Source organism: Chiloscyllium plagiosum, unplaced genomic scaffold, assembly GCF_037043375.1.
Source record: "Chiloscyllium plagiosum isolate Xiang-an unplaced genomic scaffold, Cpla_swu_hap1 HiC_scaffold_27, whole genome shotgun sequence".
NCBI classification, from domain to species: domain Eukaryota; kingdom Metazoa; phylum Chordata; class Chondrichthyes; order Orectolobiformes; family Hemiscylliidae; genus Chiloscyllium; species Chiloscyllium plagiosum.
Window position 1 is genome coordinate 71,280,570 of NW_028270165.1, and position 18,110 is coordinate 71,298,679.

The 18,110-nt window shown below is 42.3% G+C and overlaps 1 gene segment (V, D, J or C); it reads right to left on the reverse strand.

The window, feature by feature from the left end:
• Nucleotides 1-13,255: 13,255 nt before the first annotated feature.
• Nucleotides 13,256-14,128, reverse strand: LOC122543665 (T cell receptor alpha variable 19-like). The segment is given in 2 exon segments: nt 13,256-13,620; nt 14,077-14,128. Coding segments are annotated over 2 exon segments (417 nt in total).
• Nucleotides 14,129-18,110: the final 3,982 nt, after the last annotated feature.

Consider the following 18,110-nt stretch of genomic DNA (forward strand, 5'->3'; position numbering starts at 1 on the left):
GAGAACTGCACAAAAACCTGAACATGCTGGGAATTACGGACAGTGTCACAGATCACGGAGACAGCTCAAAATACATGAACATGGGGTGATTGCAGACATAATGATACACAGCACAGAGAAAGCTTTCAAAAAAAAGGCTGCTCGTGGTAGATTATACTGTGATAGACACAGTACCACAGCACGGAGAAACCTGCACAAGATACTGAACATGGTCAGGTTACAGACAATCAGCGTCACAGAGCGTAGAGACAGCAGTACAAAATCATGTTGGCAGAGGCGTGAGGAGCTGGACTCTGAGCTCGGGATTTGGGTGGGTTTGAGCGGGATTGTTTTTATCCAGAATCTGCCAGCTTAAATAGTGCTTCTTGTTTGGCAATGTGCTGTTTTTGAAGGAAACATCATATTCACGGGAAGAATTCTAGCTTTATGTAAAGCAGGTCGAACATAACTTGTTTCTTCTTTGCAAACTGTTAATAGAAAATCAATCAATTAAGGAGATGGCATGTGACATTTTGCACAAGAGGTGAATAACATGAGCAGATTCGTCATTAACTCATGTCTTCTAATTGAATTATTATTTGAACGAGAAATGCACGTTGGATTATTGAGAAAAATCAAAAGCTTGAGGACTAACTTAAGGGTCCCAGCTTCATGGGGGGGGATTGCATGCATATCGAGTAGCATTCCTCTGTGTTGTGTGAATGCGTGGTTTTAGTTTTCATCTTATAATCTTTTCTGAAGAAACATAATTCTAAATATACATTCAGACATCAGTGGCACGTTTCATTTCCAAAAAGCATGTTTCTGAGAGAGGCCCACTTCAGTTCTATCAGGAACTGCTCACAGGAACATTTAACCAAAAGTATAAATTCATTTAAATTGAGCACTGACTGTGAGCGATCAGAAATTTTGACATATCAACAATTTAGGTAATGTTCTATCGGTCCTTTTTTGTCTATTGTTGGCCATAAGGAGGCTCGATATTATCGATTTCAAACTATTTTGAATGTTCACAGTCAATTTCTTTTTTATTTCTACAAATACTTTGTTCTCTTTGTGGTTTGTGCCCTCGTGGGAGTTTGTTCCAAAGTCTCTGAGTTGTCGGTTGGTTTCAGTTTGTGTAGGTTCAGATGCGGTTTTACTGTTCCTCAGTGGGAAATTCCTCTTCAGCGTACATGACCATCCCAATTCCCTCCAGTCAATTGTTTGATTCTCTCCCGTCTTGTCCGGGCCTAGCTTTCTCTGAACTTTATATTATAACCAATCTGCAGAGCAGGCGCAGGACATTTACCTAATATGACCCTGCAAATATGTATGCTTCACATGAACCTCTTTCCACTTTACAACGAATGATATATTACCAGTTTTTTTTTACTTCCCTGTTCCATCGACTGCTTGCATGAGCGTTTGTATTCTGTTCAAAGGTGCCTTTACAAGAATGCATTTGCCTTAACATCTCAATTTGTTCTTCTAGTGAACTTTGTCACTGAGTCATGAATAAAAATGGTTTTCCGAATTCATTTCATTTAACAAGGGCATCATTTAAAGCATCCCTGTTCAGTCACCATCTGTTTCCATGTTTTCTGGAGAAGAGTGATCCAACCTGTTCAAGCACATTTGCAGCCGCAGAATATAGCCCTGTCACTGAGTGTCTATTACACACGAATGAACGTTTGTGGATGCAGTTCTCATTAAGTTAGTGCCTTTTTACTGGATGTCATCGGATTTCTCGAGCCTTATAAGGAAGGTCAGCCGCCATCATACCAAATAGCACAGCTGACTCGAGGTTGGACTGCTCTTCTAACGTTTACGTTGATGCACGACCAGTGATAACATATTGGATTAGATTCCCTACAGTATGGAAACAGGCCCTTCGGCCGAACAAGTCCACACTGTGACTGCAAAGAGTAACACGCCCAGACCCATTCCACTACACTCTATTTACCCCGCCTGATGCGCCTAACACTATGGGCAGTTTAGCATGGCCAATTAACCTAACCTGCACGTCTTTGGATTGTGGGAGGAAACCAACGCTAACAGGGCTCCCCCTGTTGTGCAAACTCCAAACAGATAGTTGCCCTTGGCAGAAATCAAACCCTGGTGCCGGATGCTGTGTGGCAGCAGTGCCAACCACTGAGGCACCGTGCCGTTTCAGCCGTGTCTCAGTAACTATGTCACTTATATTGAAAAGTAGCAGGTAGCGATCATGTTCTTGCTGAGCATTTTATCATTATAAAGTCAGCCAATTTTGATGGCAGTTTTGTAGTTCTCTGCAGTGCCCTGAATCCTCTGAATTTTATTTTTTCACATCATCTCAAGTCTTTTATTTGGATTAATTGACAGACCTTTCCCTCCTCTCTCGGCTTCAGACCTAAAGACTCAACGTCATATTTTGTGAAGTTGCACAAACCAATGAAATTACAGTGAGCCTGTCCCCAAAGGGAAATATAATCATTCAGCGTGTTGGAAGACACGAAGCAATTAGGTAAGCTCTTTGTTCAGCGAAATGTAAGTAGGGCGCATACTCTACATTAATTGTCCCTGTTGCGACTATCACACTGAATAAATGAGGGGCCATTTCAATGTGTCACAGAGCAAACCTCTATGGCGACAACCACTCCTGCAGTTTCTGAAGGAAGATGCACGAACCAGTCATTTCCCCATTCTTTGTCATTTCCTATTCAATTCTCGCTGCTATCGGTCCCCCCCTCCCCCCCCCCCCCCCCCCCCCCCCCCGTCAGTCACTGATTTTCGAGAGAAACCATTACCTCATCGTGTATTTCCAGAAGTTTACTTGTTTCCCTTCCAGGATTCGGTAGCACTTTGCCAACATGCAACTCTTTTATTTTCAGGCACTTCAACAGGTTTCCAGTCTGAATAATACATCATGAAATAATATTTGTGCTAAATCATCGTGCATTGCTCCCGATTTCATTATGATGAGGGGCACCGTGTTCTTCAATTTTGCATGCAGTGAACTGATAGAAAAATGATCTATGCGACGCTGAACTGAGAACTGTGGTGAATGACAATGCACGAACATTAACCTGTAATATTGTCACAGATTGAGTTTCAGCCCTATTCAGTAAAATGCAATTTGGTTCATTGCAGGATGAGTTGTCTATCATAGTGTGGTAAAATGCCTTTATGCACGGCTTTCATTGCAGCATCTAAATATGAATTATTTTGTGGCTGTACTTTAGGAGATAATTTGTGACATCAACCTACATTCAGTGATTAAACGAATCTACAATATGTGCTGTGGAAGGGTGTAATAAAGTATAGAATTCCCAAAGGACAACAGCATTGCTAATGTGGTCTTCGGACTTAAATGAAGTTTAGTCTAAAAGATGTCAGCAGTGATGCACCATTTTTGAGCATTTATTAGCTTGCTTTTCTGCTGTGAATTCTCGCATATTTCGGATCATTATCTTTTAAATAATTTGCCAAAAAGATATTGTTTCTCAATTATTAGAACGTGCGGTTTCACCTCGACTCAAGTTGTCACGCTGCCTAGAGCAAACACCAGAACAATTTACTTTCGAGGAATATGAGATATTGACAAACGGTTTGATCGAAGGAACGTCTGAAATAAGAGAGCAGAAGCCGAACTGCTTTGGTGACAATTCCAAAAATTTGGGTTTCAGTCATTTAATCTATAACCAACACAGTTCGTTGTATTCAATTGAGGAAGGCACAGGACATAGTATCAAAGTTAACATGAGATTTCAGACAGTTGTATGATGCTGCGGCAAAGGATGCGGCTAGACTCTGAAGCATCTGAAAATTTGAAGGATGAGATTGTAAAGGCTAAGACATCTCTGGTAAGGTGCCAACGTCGGTCAACATTTATGGGTTGAAGGATGGCCGGTGCTTGATATGAATATGTTCATGGCAACCACATCATTCTTGCAATTTCGAATTGGACAAACAGCTACTTGGCATTAACTCAGTGACGGGAGAGCGGTTTTTATTCTGGGCTGATCACATTGACAGATGATGTGATGGTGCGGTGTTGAACTGGGGAGGAGAAAGTCAGACATGACAGTAGCCCAAGTTATTGTCCAACTCTCGAATGGACCCCATTTGGTCCAGGGATTTATCAACCTTCAGTATAAGTTTTCTGTTCTCACTATCCAAGGATTTTCATGCATTGGTCTCCTCCTCGGATATCATCCATTATTGGGAAACAGTCATATCAAACTTTTGAGCTTTATTTAAAGACGAAAGTTGAGATAGCAAAACCGGAGAAGGAAAATCTTTCACTCATGTCATAACTAAAGATACGAAACAATTGGGACAAATGCACAGAAGGACTGAGATGTCCTTCAAATTAGGCATAAAACCTAAGCTCACATTTTGAAATAGGAACTCTATTTGATGGAGTAATCAAAACACGTGGAAGGGGGCCTCAGAATTTGCAAGTTGCTGTTCTCGTTTTACGCGTATGCAATTGTGCAATATTCCAATGTTACATAGCAGGCATTAAATGGTGAGATATTACTTTCGTTCACCGGACCTGAAACGAAGGTAAGTGTTCGAAACGTATTTGACACTCTCTCGACTCTGAAATAGTTTAAACTGGAGAACGTTTTGTTTATGTCACGGAGCTCAAGCGAAGGGTTCTGAGATTTCCATTAGTTTATAACAAGCAATGCATGGCCCAGCGAATGTCTCGTTCTATGCCCTGTATTATTCAGCTCTTGCTACTACTGGTGTCCCTGGTAAGTAACAGATTCTAAGTATTTGTTTTTAAGTGCAACAAAGTATTTTCTATTAAATTTCAGGATCGTCCTTTTTTTCTGATAGTCACCGTTGAAGGGAACAGCCTAGATCACTATGTATATGTAAACTATTGAGTTATACTAACCTGCACGCGTTTGCAGTGCACAGCAACATTATATCCAAACTGTTATATTGAGCAACTATAGAACAATTGGTTATTGGATTATTGATTTGTGAATTGCAATGTGTGGCATTGCATGAATAATAATAATCAGATTAACTGCAAAAAATTAAATTCTATTACGATGCTGGAAACGTCAAGCTGTTGTTTTGGCTATTGTCTGGAATAATGCACTATCATTGTGTTCGATGCTTCTATGCACAGATACTATGATAATTCTGAAGAAAATTATTGCAGATACGTCATTATTTTACAGATTAAAAGTATATCTAGTCATTACTCAAGTCAGTTCAAAATTGGTTTGCAGTTTCCCCCAGCCAACCTGCTGGTGATCGCCATACTATTACGAGGACCATGCGGATTCTCTGGGTGCACCACTTTTTACTTGGTGGGGATAGTAGTGAGCGATTTTCTTGTGATCATCACTTGGTGCATCCTGAATCGAATTGGCGACATTTACTTCCGACACAGTGCCCTGTCCACGACCACTGCCTGCGCAGTCAGCACCGTGATGATCTATACCAGCCGAGATGGCTCAGTCTGGGTAACTGTGACATTCACGGTTGCCCGTGGTCACCTGCTACCAGAGTCTGAAGGCAAGTTACTGCGCCAAGAAAGCTGCATCACTGATCATCGGAGTGGTTTGTGCTTTGAGCTGCATCAAGAAGCCTGCCTTCTGACTTCTTCGCCCAGCCCTTGTGCATTGTGGATGGGGAGTCCTGGTTCTGTGACTTCAGAGACACGTATTACAACTGACCTGCATGGACGCCCTATGACTGGCTGAATAACACCTTGACGCCTATTCTCCCGTTCCTACTTATTCTGCTGCTCAATGCCTTGACTGTCAGATTCATCTTGGCGGCCAGCAGTGCCCGAAGGAGGCTCCAGGACACAGCAAGCCACGGAGACTCGGAGATGGCCAACCGTAAGAGGTCCATCATATTGCTTTTCACCATCTCGCTCAGCTTCCTCCTTCTATGGGTCACCATGTCAGGCGCTTCCTCTATGTACGGGTTACTGGTGAGGCATACTTCAGTGGCTTGGACTTCACTGACCCACAGTTTATTCTCCAAGAAACGATGAACATGCTGTAAATACTAAGTTCCTGCAAAAACGTCTTCATTCATTCAATATCCCAGAACAAGTTCAGAGATGAACTGAAGAAGGTGTTGTTGTCTCCCTCCACATCTCCCGCTGGGTGCAAATAACTTTTTCATGTTCTCCGTCGATCAGAGTGGCTGAGTGTGTAACACACGCTCTCACTCTCAACATTAAATGACGTTTGTGCGTGTTCCAACTTCTGTACTGGAAAATGGGCAGTCCATTTTACATCCTTGATATCCTCTGTTAAAGACGAATGGAAAATAAAACTAGCAGAAGATGTATTTTTAAGGACAAGATACTAAACTGTAATCTGTGCCTGTGATGACTATTTTGCTCTTCCAGTGGTCCAGGCTGTATCATTTGATATTCATCTCTTTCTCTCCTCCCCTCCTTCCCTCACAGTCGCCATTCTTCCGTTACTTCCTTCCTTCTTCTCCCTCATTCGTGTCTCAGCACTATTACATCTACTTATTTGAATTACTCACGTTGTCTTTCACTTTGACACAATCAAGATGAACAGCTCGTCACGTCCTCCACAATGATCACAACAGTTTTCATGTTTTCGCTGGATCATATAATCCATGCCTGCCTTGACAAAGCTCAAATTCAGGCTAAGCCTTTCACAGTATTAGCAGCTCCAAAGAACTCAGCGCACCCCACACGAAACCTCGACCTCCACACATACATTCTGCACCAGAAGTCAAATGTTGTGCTCATTCCTTTAACCACATGAAAATCAAGGTTATTTTCATGATTTCCCAACGTTATGTGTTGCTCATCTCAGCACTATTACATCTACTTATTTGAATTACTCACGTTGTCTTTCACTTTGACACAATCAAGATGAACAGCTCGTCACGTCCTCCACAATGATCACAACAGTTTTCATGTTTTCGCTGGATCATATAATCCATGCCTGCCTTGACAAAGCTCAAATTCAGGCTAAGCCTTTCACAGTATTAGCAGCTCCAAAGAACTCAGCGCACCCCACACGAAACCTCGACCTCCACACATACATTCTGCACCAGAAGTCAAATGTTGTGCTCATTCCTTTAACCACATGAAAATCAAGGTTATTTTCATGATTTCCCAACGTTATGTGTTGCTCAATATTATACAGTGGAACATAGAACATGACAACGCAGTACAGGCCCTTCGGCCCTCGATGTTGCACCGACCTGTCATACCAATCTGAAGGAGAAAGTGAGGACTGCAGATGCTGGAGATCAGAGCTGAAAATGTGTTGCTGGAAAAGCGCAGCAGGTCAGGCAGCATCCAGGGAACTGGAGAATCGACGTTTCGGGCATAAGCCCAAAGAAGGGCTTATGCCTGAAACGTCGATTCTCCTGTTCCCTGGATGCTGCCTGACCTGCTGCGCTTTTCCAGCAACACATTTTCAGCTCATACCAATCTGAAGCCCATCTAACCTACACTATTCCATGTACGTCTATATGCCTGTCCAATGACGACTTAAATGTACTTAAAGTTGGCGAATCTACTACCGTTGCAGGCAAAGCATTCCACACCCTTACTACTCATGAGTAAAGAAACTACCTCTGACATCTGTCCTATATCTATCACCCCACAATTTAAAGCTATGCTACCCCCACCTCCCCCCCCCACCCCCCACCCACCCAACCCCGTGATCGCCGTCACCAGTCTTGGAAAAAAGCTCTCTCTGTACACCCTTTCTAACCCTCTGATTATCTTATATGTCTCTATTAAATCACCTCTCAACCTTCTTCTCTCTAAGTAAAACTGCCTCAAGTCCCTCAGCCTTTCCTCGTAAGACCTTCCCTCCATACCAGGCAACATCCTAGTAATTCTCCTCTGCACCCTTTCCAAAGCTTCCACATCCTTCTTATAATGCGGTGACCAGAACTGTAAACAATACTTCAAGTGCGGCCGTACCAGAGTTTTGTACAACTGTAGCATAACCTCATGGTTCCGGAACTCGATTTCTTTATTAATAAAAGCTAAAACACTGTATGCCTTCTTAACAACCCTGTCAACCTGGGTGGAAACTTTCAAGGATCTGTGTACCTGGACACCGAGATCTCCCTGCTCATCTACACTACCAAGAATCTTACCATTAGCCCAGTACTTTGCATTCCAGTTACTCCGACCAAAGTGAATCACCTCACACTTGTCCGCTTTAAACTCCATTTGCCACCTCTCAGCCCAGCTCTGCAGCTTATCTATGTCTCTCCCTTCATCTCTATCCACAACTCCATCGACCTTAATGTCGTCTGCAAATTTACTAACACCCTTCTACGCCCTCATCCAGATCGTTTATAAAAATGACGAACACCAATGGACCCAACATCGACCCTTGCGGTACACCATTGGTAACTGGACTCCAGGATTAACATTTCCCATCAACCACCACCCTCTGTCTTCTTTCAGCAAACCAATTACTGATCCAAACTGTTATATCTCCCACAATCCCATTCCTCCACATTTTGTACAATAGCCTATTGTGGGGAACCTTACCGAACGCCTTGCTGGAATCCATATACACCACATCAACCGGTTTACTCTCACCTAACTGTTTGGACACCTTCTCAAAGAACTCAATAAGGTTTGTGAGGCACGACCTACCCTTCACAAAACCGTGCTGACTATCCCTAATCAAATTATTCTTTTCTAGATGATTATAAATCCTATCTCTTATAACCTTTCCCAAAGCTTTACCAACAACTCAAGTGAGGCTCACTGGTCTATAATTACCAGAATTGTCTCTACTCCCCTTCTTGAACAGGGGAACCACATTTGCTATCCTCCAGCCTTCTGGCACCATTCCTGTAGACAATGACGATTTAAAGATCAATGCCAAAGGCTCAGCAATCTCCTCCCTGGCTTCCCAGAGGATCCTAGGATAAATCCCATCCGGCCCAGGCGACTCATCTGTTTTCACACTCTGCAGGATTTCTAATACTTCCTCCTTGTGAACCTCAACCATACCTAGTCTAGTAGCCTGTATCTCAGTAATCTCCTCGACAACATTGGCGTTTTCTAGAGTGAATACTGTCGAAAGATATTCATTTAGTGCTTCTCCTATCTCCCCTGACTCCACACAAAACTTCCCACTACTATCCTTGATTGGCTCTAATCTTACTCTCGTCATTCTTTCATTCCTTAAAACAAGCCGAAACGATGTTTTGCTTGTGTTTTCGACAATTAACACAATTGTCAGGTCCTGATTGTCATTTCTCTCCTTTCCCTCTATGAATATTATGGGGTAAGGACACCATCTGGTGGTGCATTCAGATAAACTATGTGCGCCGATTTTCAGTCACTGAAATTTAATGTTCTGGTACTAATTCTGCAGTAAAGATTATATTATCATTATGGCAATCCATTGCTCCTCCATTGTAAGTATTGTGGACATCTTCATTGTTATTTATCTCTTTTGAATGACACTAAATAATTTAATATAAATAATATATATATATATAAATGTATGTCATATATTATTGTGAATTGACATCTCCATCAAGTTTGTTGGGTATTCTTCATGCTGAAATAGAGTTTGGACTGATAAAAGTTTCAACATTCGTGCAGGATGAAAATGTAACAGAAGAGATGAATTGAACACCTACCTTTAATCTGCCATGTTCTTCTCGGTGAGAGCACGGGTGACTGGATCTGAGTCCACGAAAAGCTCGGCCATGACCTTATTGCATGGTGGAGCAGGCTCCAAGGGTCGGACGGCCTACTCTTGCTTCAATTTCGTATGTTCTTATGTTCTTCTGAAAGTCAACTGGGACACGCACTTTTCTGATGAAGAGTCACCAGACTCAAATTTCTAACTCTGTTTTCTCCTAACAGCTCCTACCAGACCTGCTGAGTTTCGACGGTAAGTTGTGTTTGGTTTCAGATTTCAGCATCCACATGTCTTCATTTTGTTGTTCTGCTGCAGACAATAATATGAGATAAATATTAACAATTGTTCTGATAATACATTTGAAAGTTCTGAACACACAGTGGACTTTGACAAAATCCACACTTTTATTGTTTGTGCAACTCGACGAGTTGACAAAATGCACGAATTTACTTTTTCCTGTGTTGCATCTGCCGCACAGTTCAGTTTGTTCCGACAATGCAGACAGAAAATCGAAAATTGTTATATCATCCAAGGGGCATTCCAGACATTTTCTTGATCATGGGTTTACGCACTGAGTTCAGTTATAACAGTGACCAGGTGTGAAGAGCATCAAAAAATACTTCAACGTCCATCAAGCCATCAATAGCCCCGACATCCAAGTTACGAACACCCAAATCACACCTCGCTAACCTGGACATGGGTTAGAATGCCTAAGTTATGAGTACGAAAGCAAATCATCTTCACTGAGCTCAAAGTAGTACTCAAACGACAAAGGAAAATTACAAAGACAGCTTGAAGGCTTCCGTCCAGAAATGGAAAAGATGTCAACACGTGGGAGCCCGTCGTTCAGGAAGAACTGACTTGAATCTGTTGCAGTTGTCGTTGAGAGTGCAGTGCTGGAAAAGCATGGCCGGTCAGACAGCATCCGAGGAGCACAAGAATCGACGTATTCGGCACAAGCCCTTCATCAGGAATCTATCGCCTCCAGGGACACACTTTGAGAACAGCCACCCACAAGCTGAAACAAGGAACAGGAATTGGAGATAGGGCTGCCAGCAATGTCAAAGCCAAAAAGTAATTCCAAACCCCTCAGCACAAGCCAAGTGTGTGGTCTTAAATGGAGATCCTGAACTTGGGACATGACTCATGCCTGAAACCACAGAAACCGTGTCCAATGACAAGGAATTTTCTAGTTTGAAATCGAACGCTGCAACGAGTGATTTGAGAACCATGACCAGTTTAGACACATTGCAACATGCACCAGAACATGGTCGAGTCACACCTACGTCATGCTGGTCAGCAGTTAGATACTCTGTCCATCGCATTGTCAGCCTAGGTCGTGTTTTAGCAGATATCCTGCAGAATTGAGATGTTAACAGAGTCAAGACCGGGAAGAGTAAACGTCACAACATGAACAAAAAGCAAAGATAATAACGCTACTATTTCAACTGAGTCTTAAAAAGGCTTGCACTTTCTGAAAAACAAACCATATTTGTTCCCATATGGCTGCTTCACTGTCATCTCTTTCCCTGTTGGAAATTTCCCCCTTTTCATCCACAGTTATTCCTCCATTTCATAATTCACTCTCGGGAAATGCGCCTTCATGCCTAGTATTTTGAATTCAACATCTTGAACAAATTCATCGAGAAATTTCTGGCTATTTCTAGCCCGGGTTCTGGATTCAGACGAGTTGAAGGACACTTTTTATTGGTGATGTACAGCCCCTAAAAGCAGGCCCCTGTTCTTTTCTTTCGTGCAGCACGTTTGCTGAACAACATCAAATTATTACAATTCCACTTTCTTCCAAATGAAACCAAAGACGACAATCTGAACCTGTTCAAACTTCAATGTTTTGCCAAGGATTGGAAGGCGTTGAGACTGGGAAAAACTGACAGTACACATTCCTACAGTCAGTATTTAGCAGAATCAGGTTTCTCTGGTCCTGGTGCCTCTTGAAGCATCACATCGGAATACTTTTTATCTTAAATTCTGTAGCCCTGCTTTCCAGGTTCACACTGAGCAACATCATTGTAAATCTTTTGGCAATATGCTCTGCGAAAATGCAGACATATCTACTGTATTCATTGATTATATGAACAATTATTCCATAAGTAAATGTTTTGTAGTTGTATTTATATCTGTCTGGCATTCCAAGGAAAAACTTCAAATGCACAAAGTGGAGAGAGAGCCTGCAGAATATTTATCGGGTGCATTTATGAAAAGTATTTTCATCATCACTTGGTCAGCACAGACATGATGGGCCAAAGGGTCTGTTTCTATGTTGTAATGTTCTCTGACCGACTATGATTGTCGGTTCACCCTCTTGACTGAATGAACAATAAATTATGACAGTGTTGGGAAATAAAAACAGAAAGAGCAAATGATACTGAAAATCAGGATGAAAAGCAGAAGTTATGGAAAAGCTGAGTAGGTATGGCAAAATCGGTGAAGAAAAATCCGACTGAAAGTTTTGGGTCGAATTTGAAGGAAGGATCATCACACCGAAATAGAAACTCAGAGTTTTTCTTCACAGATGCTGCTAGACCTGCCAAACTTTTGCAGCAACTTCTCTTTTTGTTCATTACATTATTGACGGTGGTACTGAGTTGTCGGAGACTGCAGTATATCAATGTACAATGATGTACTGACACAAATACTGAGCACTCCCATAAACCATCTCTGCAGCTGCCCACCAGAAACTCTCATCACTGCCGACTCTCAATATGTCATCTCACTTGTGATCCAATCAAAAGGTTTCACTTCTTCTATAACAAAAGGGTTATAACTGACTGGCAGAATGCACCAACCCCTGAGGGATGCTAAGTCCCAAGTGTATCCTCTGTTCTGCAGAACCACATTTTACAGGATCGAATGCCCAAACACAGGAACTTTACTTTCGTGGCACGCTACCAAAATTCGACATTGTTTTTCTCAGATATTGCCAGAGGGAGAAAAGCAACCCAATGGTCGAAACGCAGCTTAAATATCTAGATGTGATTTGTTGACAAAAAAAATTAAGAAATTTGCTGAGAGCATAAACAACGTTCATTTCCGTCCAGCCTAACAACAGAAACCTCAAGTGACTGAGACTTTTACAGGCGGCTCTGACTCATTAGGCAGCCGCTACTCAATGCTTTTAATTGGTTAGTGTGGTTCAGGTGTGAGTTACGTCATGTCCACTTCTTGATATTTTAAAGCATGTCAGCGTTATCCTTGACCAGTGAATCGATAACGTGCCTTTCTGGAATGGTTCACGTAAAGGCACAGGGGCAGTACTCAATATTGCACAATATGTTTGCCATTGTTCGGATTATTCTAAACTTTCATTATGTGAATCCTATGGCAAGTTATTCTCTCAAACTGAATGCTGCAGTTCCATTTTACTGGAGGATTTTTCTGGATCAAACATATTTGTTGAATTTTCCACAGCAGCTCATCGCTGTAACAGCATTTTCCAACATCATGAAATGCACAAGAAAGTTTTCTTTTGTTTTACATTCACGAAACGATTTGTTTGTTTCAGTGATGGATTTATAATAGTTAAAGCTTTGTGTCCGAATGACAAGTGTCAGATATCACTGTGAGCTTGAGTATCACTTCAGATATACCCCGAATCTCACTGTTTGCTGAACACACAATCATGTACAGAGATACTCTTCGAGTTTTTGTACAGGGTCAGCCCAGTTCTCATTCTCTGTGGGACGCAGTGCGCAGTAATACACTGCGGAGTCTGTTAGTTCTATATTCAACACATTCAGCTTGATAGTGCGGTTCACAGGATCAAAATTCCAGGAAAGCCGGCCCAATGGAAAACTCCCCGTTTTCTCGCTATATTGGTTTTTCAGTAGCAGAAACTGCACGGATCCGTTGGAAGGTTGGCGGTACCAGTACAGGTCAGGATTGCTGCTTGTTGTAGTGTAATTACAGAACAACAGCACATCGTCCCCCTCATTCAGTTTGATTGCAGCCGGTGTTTGTGAGACTGAATCGCCACGACAAAGTCCTGGAAGAGCCAGGAGTTATACAAAATTAAATAAGGCTCGACAATATACTTAACATCCAGAATTCGCCCATGTACCTTCATCAATAAACCGAGAAATAAATGAGGGACGTTAAAAACTAGATTCCATTTCATATGGGGTGTTCATTTCCCATTTCATCTCCCGAAACCCGTAGGGGAACACAAAATCTGTTGGTGGATATAAAACTCCCCCTTCGATCGAATCATCTGAAAGGCCTTAGTCCTGTCTGGATATCCTGCCGAACTCTTCCACTGCCATTCTCTCATGTACACTTGCTAACTTCTCCCAATCTCTGCGCATTGTTGGGGCGAGTTTCGATCCAGATAGTTTTTATTTGGGAGAATGTATTGTTGCTTCAATGTTGTGCAAGTCGCTTGAATAACATGCAATTCTCAGCAAAGAGCTGAAGAACATACAAAGACAAGTGTTCAACCTACCAGTTAGAAGAGCTGCAGTTGTGAAGAGTAAACCCAGAGCTCCTGGTAACATGTTTGCAGAGAGTTCACGGTGAATGTGAACAGAACTGGCTGAAGCTAAAATGGTTCTCGTCAAGAGTTGGGTAATTCAGGTTGAGTAATTTCCGGACCTCTGCTCGTTGGACCATTGTTGGCAAAGGCATCTTGTGAAAGCCAATGAGTACCAGGCTCCTTTGTTCTTCAGATGAGCCAATCAGCTTGAAGCTCATTTGAGCCCCACTTCATATTATGATTGATGTGATAAACTAACAAAGTTCAGAATACGGGTTACTGGATCCGGAAAGTTCACTCAGTTTTCTCATCACAGTTGCTGCCAGACCTGCGCCATTCTCCGGTTGTTTGTTTTTGTCTTGGATTTCCAGCAACTGCGGTTCTTTGTTATTTTTGTTTCACCAACTGGAGTGATTAGAATCAGGTGGATCTCATTGACTATGAGTTCTTTCATTGGGATTGTTAAATCGATGGAGCCCTGGGCAAAAGGGACACATACCAGATTTTGAGTCGCCTCACATCAGGGACAGACTCCAAACAGACTAGCCATGGCCAGTGTCCTGTCCACATGTAAATGAAGGGGGACCTGGTGACGAAATTTCAGTCTCTGTGCAGTTATTTCAAGAGCAAAGTAAATTTGTTCATCTATAAACTATGGTAAGGACAGAGATTAAACCAAACGTTGTCCCACATCGATTATTATTTCTGTCAGCATTTATACAAATGGGAATTCGTTCATCCTGTTCGAGTATGAGAACTGTGGTGTCTCAGGTAACAAAGCTGGTCTTGGTCTTAGACAGTCCCATTAGCTGATGCGTAGGACCAGTGAGTCTGGGACATTCTGATATAATAATGAGAAAATAAATAAATAAAATTTTTAAAAATGTTACAGTACAATCGAATGTTGCATTTCCTGGTATGATACGTTGCAACTGCCTTTCATTAACTTTACTTTGTGCCATCGTAAACATAACTCCTGCATGAGTATCAAATACGCTGCAGTGCATCAAACACACGGCTCACCGCCACATTGTCTCAGATTATACAAGACTAACTGATTTCTCACAGAAAACAAAAGATAATCTGTCAAATCATTTGATTGGGAATGGTGAAAGGGCAGAGGTGCATGCTTACGCAAATTCCAAATCCTGACTAATGTCAGTGTATGTTTACCAGGTTTACAAGTGACACGAAAATAAGTAATATGGCAATTGGTAATGATTATGACTTAAAGAGTCTCTTGAAAGACAAAGTCACAGACTGTTTCAAAGAGTGTCACTATACCATACTCGGGCGACATCTCCAGGAAATGTTCAAAAAAGAAATAAACAATTCATGAGTGGGAGGAAAAGCAAATCGTGAATTTTCATCTGCCATTCTCAAGATGATGGCACGGTGGCTCAGTGGTAAGCACTCGTGTTTCTTAAAACCAAAGACCCACGTTCGATTTCAGCCTCAGGTGGCTGTCATAAGGCGGCCTGCACGTTCTCTCTATCTCTGCATGGGTTTCCTGTGGTTGTTCTGGTTTCCTCGCACAGTCCAAAGGCGGGCAGCTTAGGTAACTTAGACATAGGAGATGCAGGGGGAGGTTGGGTCGAGATGTGGTGTTCTTCAGATGCTTGGTGTGGTCTCGATGGACCGAATGGCGTGCATCCACGCTGCAGGGATTCTATGGTTAGATTGTGTTTATATTGACCTTTATTAAATGTCGTTATTGGCAGGCTGTAGGCTGTAGGCACCGCGGTCTAGCCAGCATTTATTACCTGCCCCAAGTTGTTCTTGTGAAGGTGGGAGTGAGCTGCCTTATTAAACTGCGGCAGTTCACCTGCTCTGGGTTGACCTACAATGCCATTGGGGGGGACGGAATTATCCGTTTTTGAACAAGTGAATTCCGATCAATGCTCTGCCAATCAAACGGGCTGCATTGTCTTGGGTGGTGTCAAGAATCTAAAGAGTTGTTGGAGCTGCACCCATCCAGACAATTAGGGAGTATTCCATCACAACACTGAGTTGGGCTTTGTAGATGATGGACAGGTTTTCGGGAGACAGGAAGTATATGTAACTCCCGGCATTAATCCTAGTCACTGACCTGCTCTTGTTGCTCCTGCGTTTCCGTGTTGTGCGCAGTTGAGTGTTTAATCATTAAAACCCGCACGACGTAGACAGTGGGAGATCGGCGAAGTTAACGTGGCGTTAAAGGACATGCCACTATTTTACCTTCATGTTTCCGCCAACTGTGATTTGACCCGATCTTTCACATCATCCTTGTTATTTTTCTCTTTCTTCCGTTTCTTCTTCAACCGTTTCTCATCGTTCTGCCTTCTGCAAGTATTATTAAAGTATCTCTCCACTTTTCCTTTTCTCCATCACTCTTTCAGTTTTGCAAACAAGTACTTCCTTCACCTCCATCCGCATCCCCAATTGTCCTCACTTCTGACTATCTCTAATTTAATCTGTTCCACACTTTCAGGTGTATTTTGCTCACTTTTCCATTATCTCATTATTTTCCATTTTCCTTGGTTGGGGTCAGAATTAGTTGCACTGAAATTTCAAAGTAAGCATACTGGAACTCCCACTCTGTGCTGGTTTTAGTACGCGCTCTCCATCTGTTTGTAACACTGTGTCTTCATTGCACAGAGATAGATTGCAGTGTCATTCAGTCTGGCGTCTTTCACAGTCAGTGTACTGAGTTTGTAGTCTCCACTGATTGAAGCAGTGATCCTCTCGGGCTGATCATTTTCCCTTTTGGCCATCACCAGATGCTGGGGTGGCTGATTCGGGACCTGTCTGTACCAATGCATTGCGTTAGACATAGTGGCAAACGAGCAATTCATGGACACAATTCCCACTTCACGAACAACCATCCACGAAGGACGTTGCGTGACATCGCCTTCTCCAGTCACATCCCTGGAGGTCAGAGTGGAAAACATCAGGAGGATTCTGCAAATTCGGAACATTATCAGATTGTAAGACCAGTAGTAAAAGCAATTGTCCACGGGGTTCTCTTGGGTAACTGGAGGCAATTGTTACATTTACACAAGTAAATATCGAGAACAATGCACGCTTGACGTCTAGCGCAGACCAGCCTTGCTGTTGGAGTTGCAGAAGAAGCTGAGTCTTGGTGTTTGTTTCTATAACAAGCCTCTGACAGTGAAAGGTGCTCACGGTCTGTAAGGTCATTCCTCCTTCAGCCGACGGCGTCAATATTTATCCCAGGTTCACACTGCCATCTAGTTGCATGAAAAAATAATTGCGACATCCACATCCTCGCACCAATTACACCTCACGCGATACTGCTCAACGAAAGCAGATACGTCCTCCTTCCCAGAAGAAATCTGCATTTCAATTTCTTTTGCAGCATCCAACGATTTCAGAAGACGTTCCTCCGGCATTGTAATCAAAGCTTTATTCCTCAAGGCCATTTTTGATGAATGAAGCAGTAGAATCGAATGCTGCTTTTGCTGCATTTACTGGGCAGATATATTATAATCGCAATTATTTAACTTTACTTTGTCTTATTCTAAATCTAACTCCTATAACTATATCAGATGCACTGCAGTTTGTCAAGTAAATGGCTCATGGCCACATTGTTTTGGACAATTAGAGGAAGGTGTCAGCATTGCGAGCCACTCCCATACAGGATTGCCAAATGATTTAAAAGGGAAGAAAACACAAATTGGTAAAGTCTCCAACATCTGAAAGGGAATGGTGTAAGAGCAGAGGTACATGACAACGTGGGAACCAAATCCTGATACGTTTACAGATGACACAAATATAAATGGTAAGTGTTGATGATTCAGAGTCCATAAGAAGACCAGTTTATCACCTGCTCCAGTGAGTGTGACAAATGCGTACTCTGATGAGATCTCTTGTAATTTTGCAGCACCAAGAAATGAGTAATTTATGAGTTAGTGGAATACCAAATCATGAATTTCCAGGAAGCATCCCACAGATGATGGCATTGTGGCTCAGTTGTTCGGACTGCTGCCAAACAGCAGCAAACA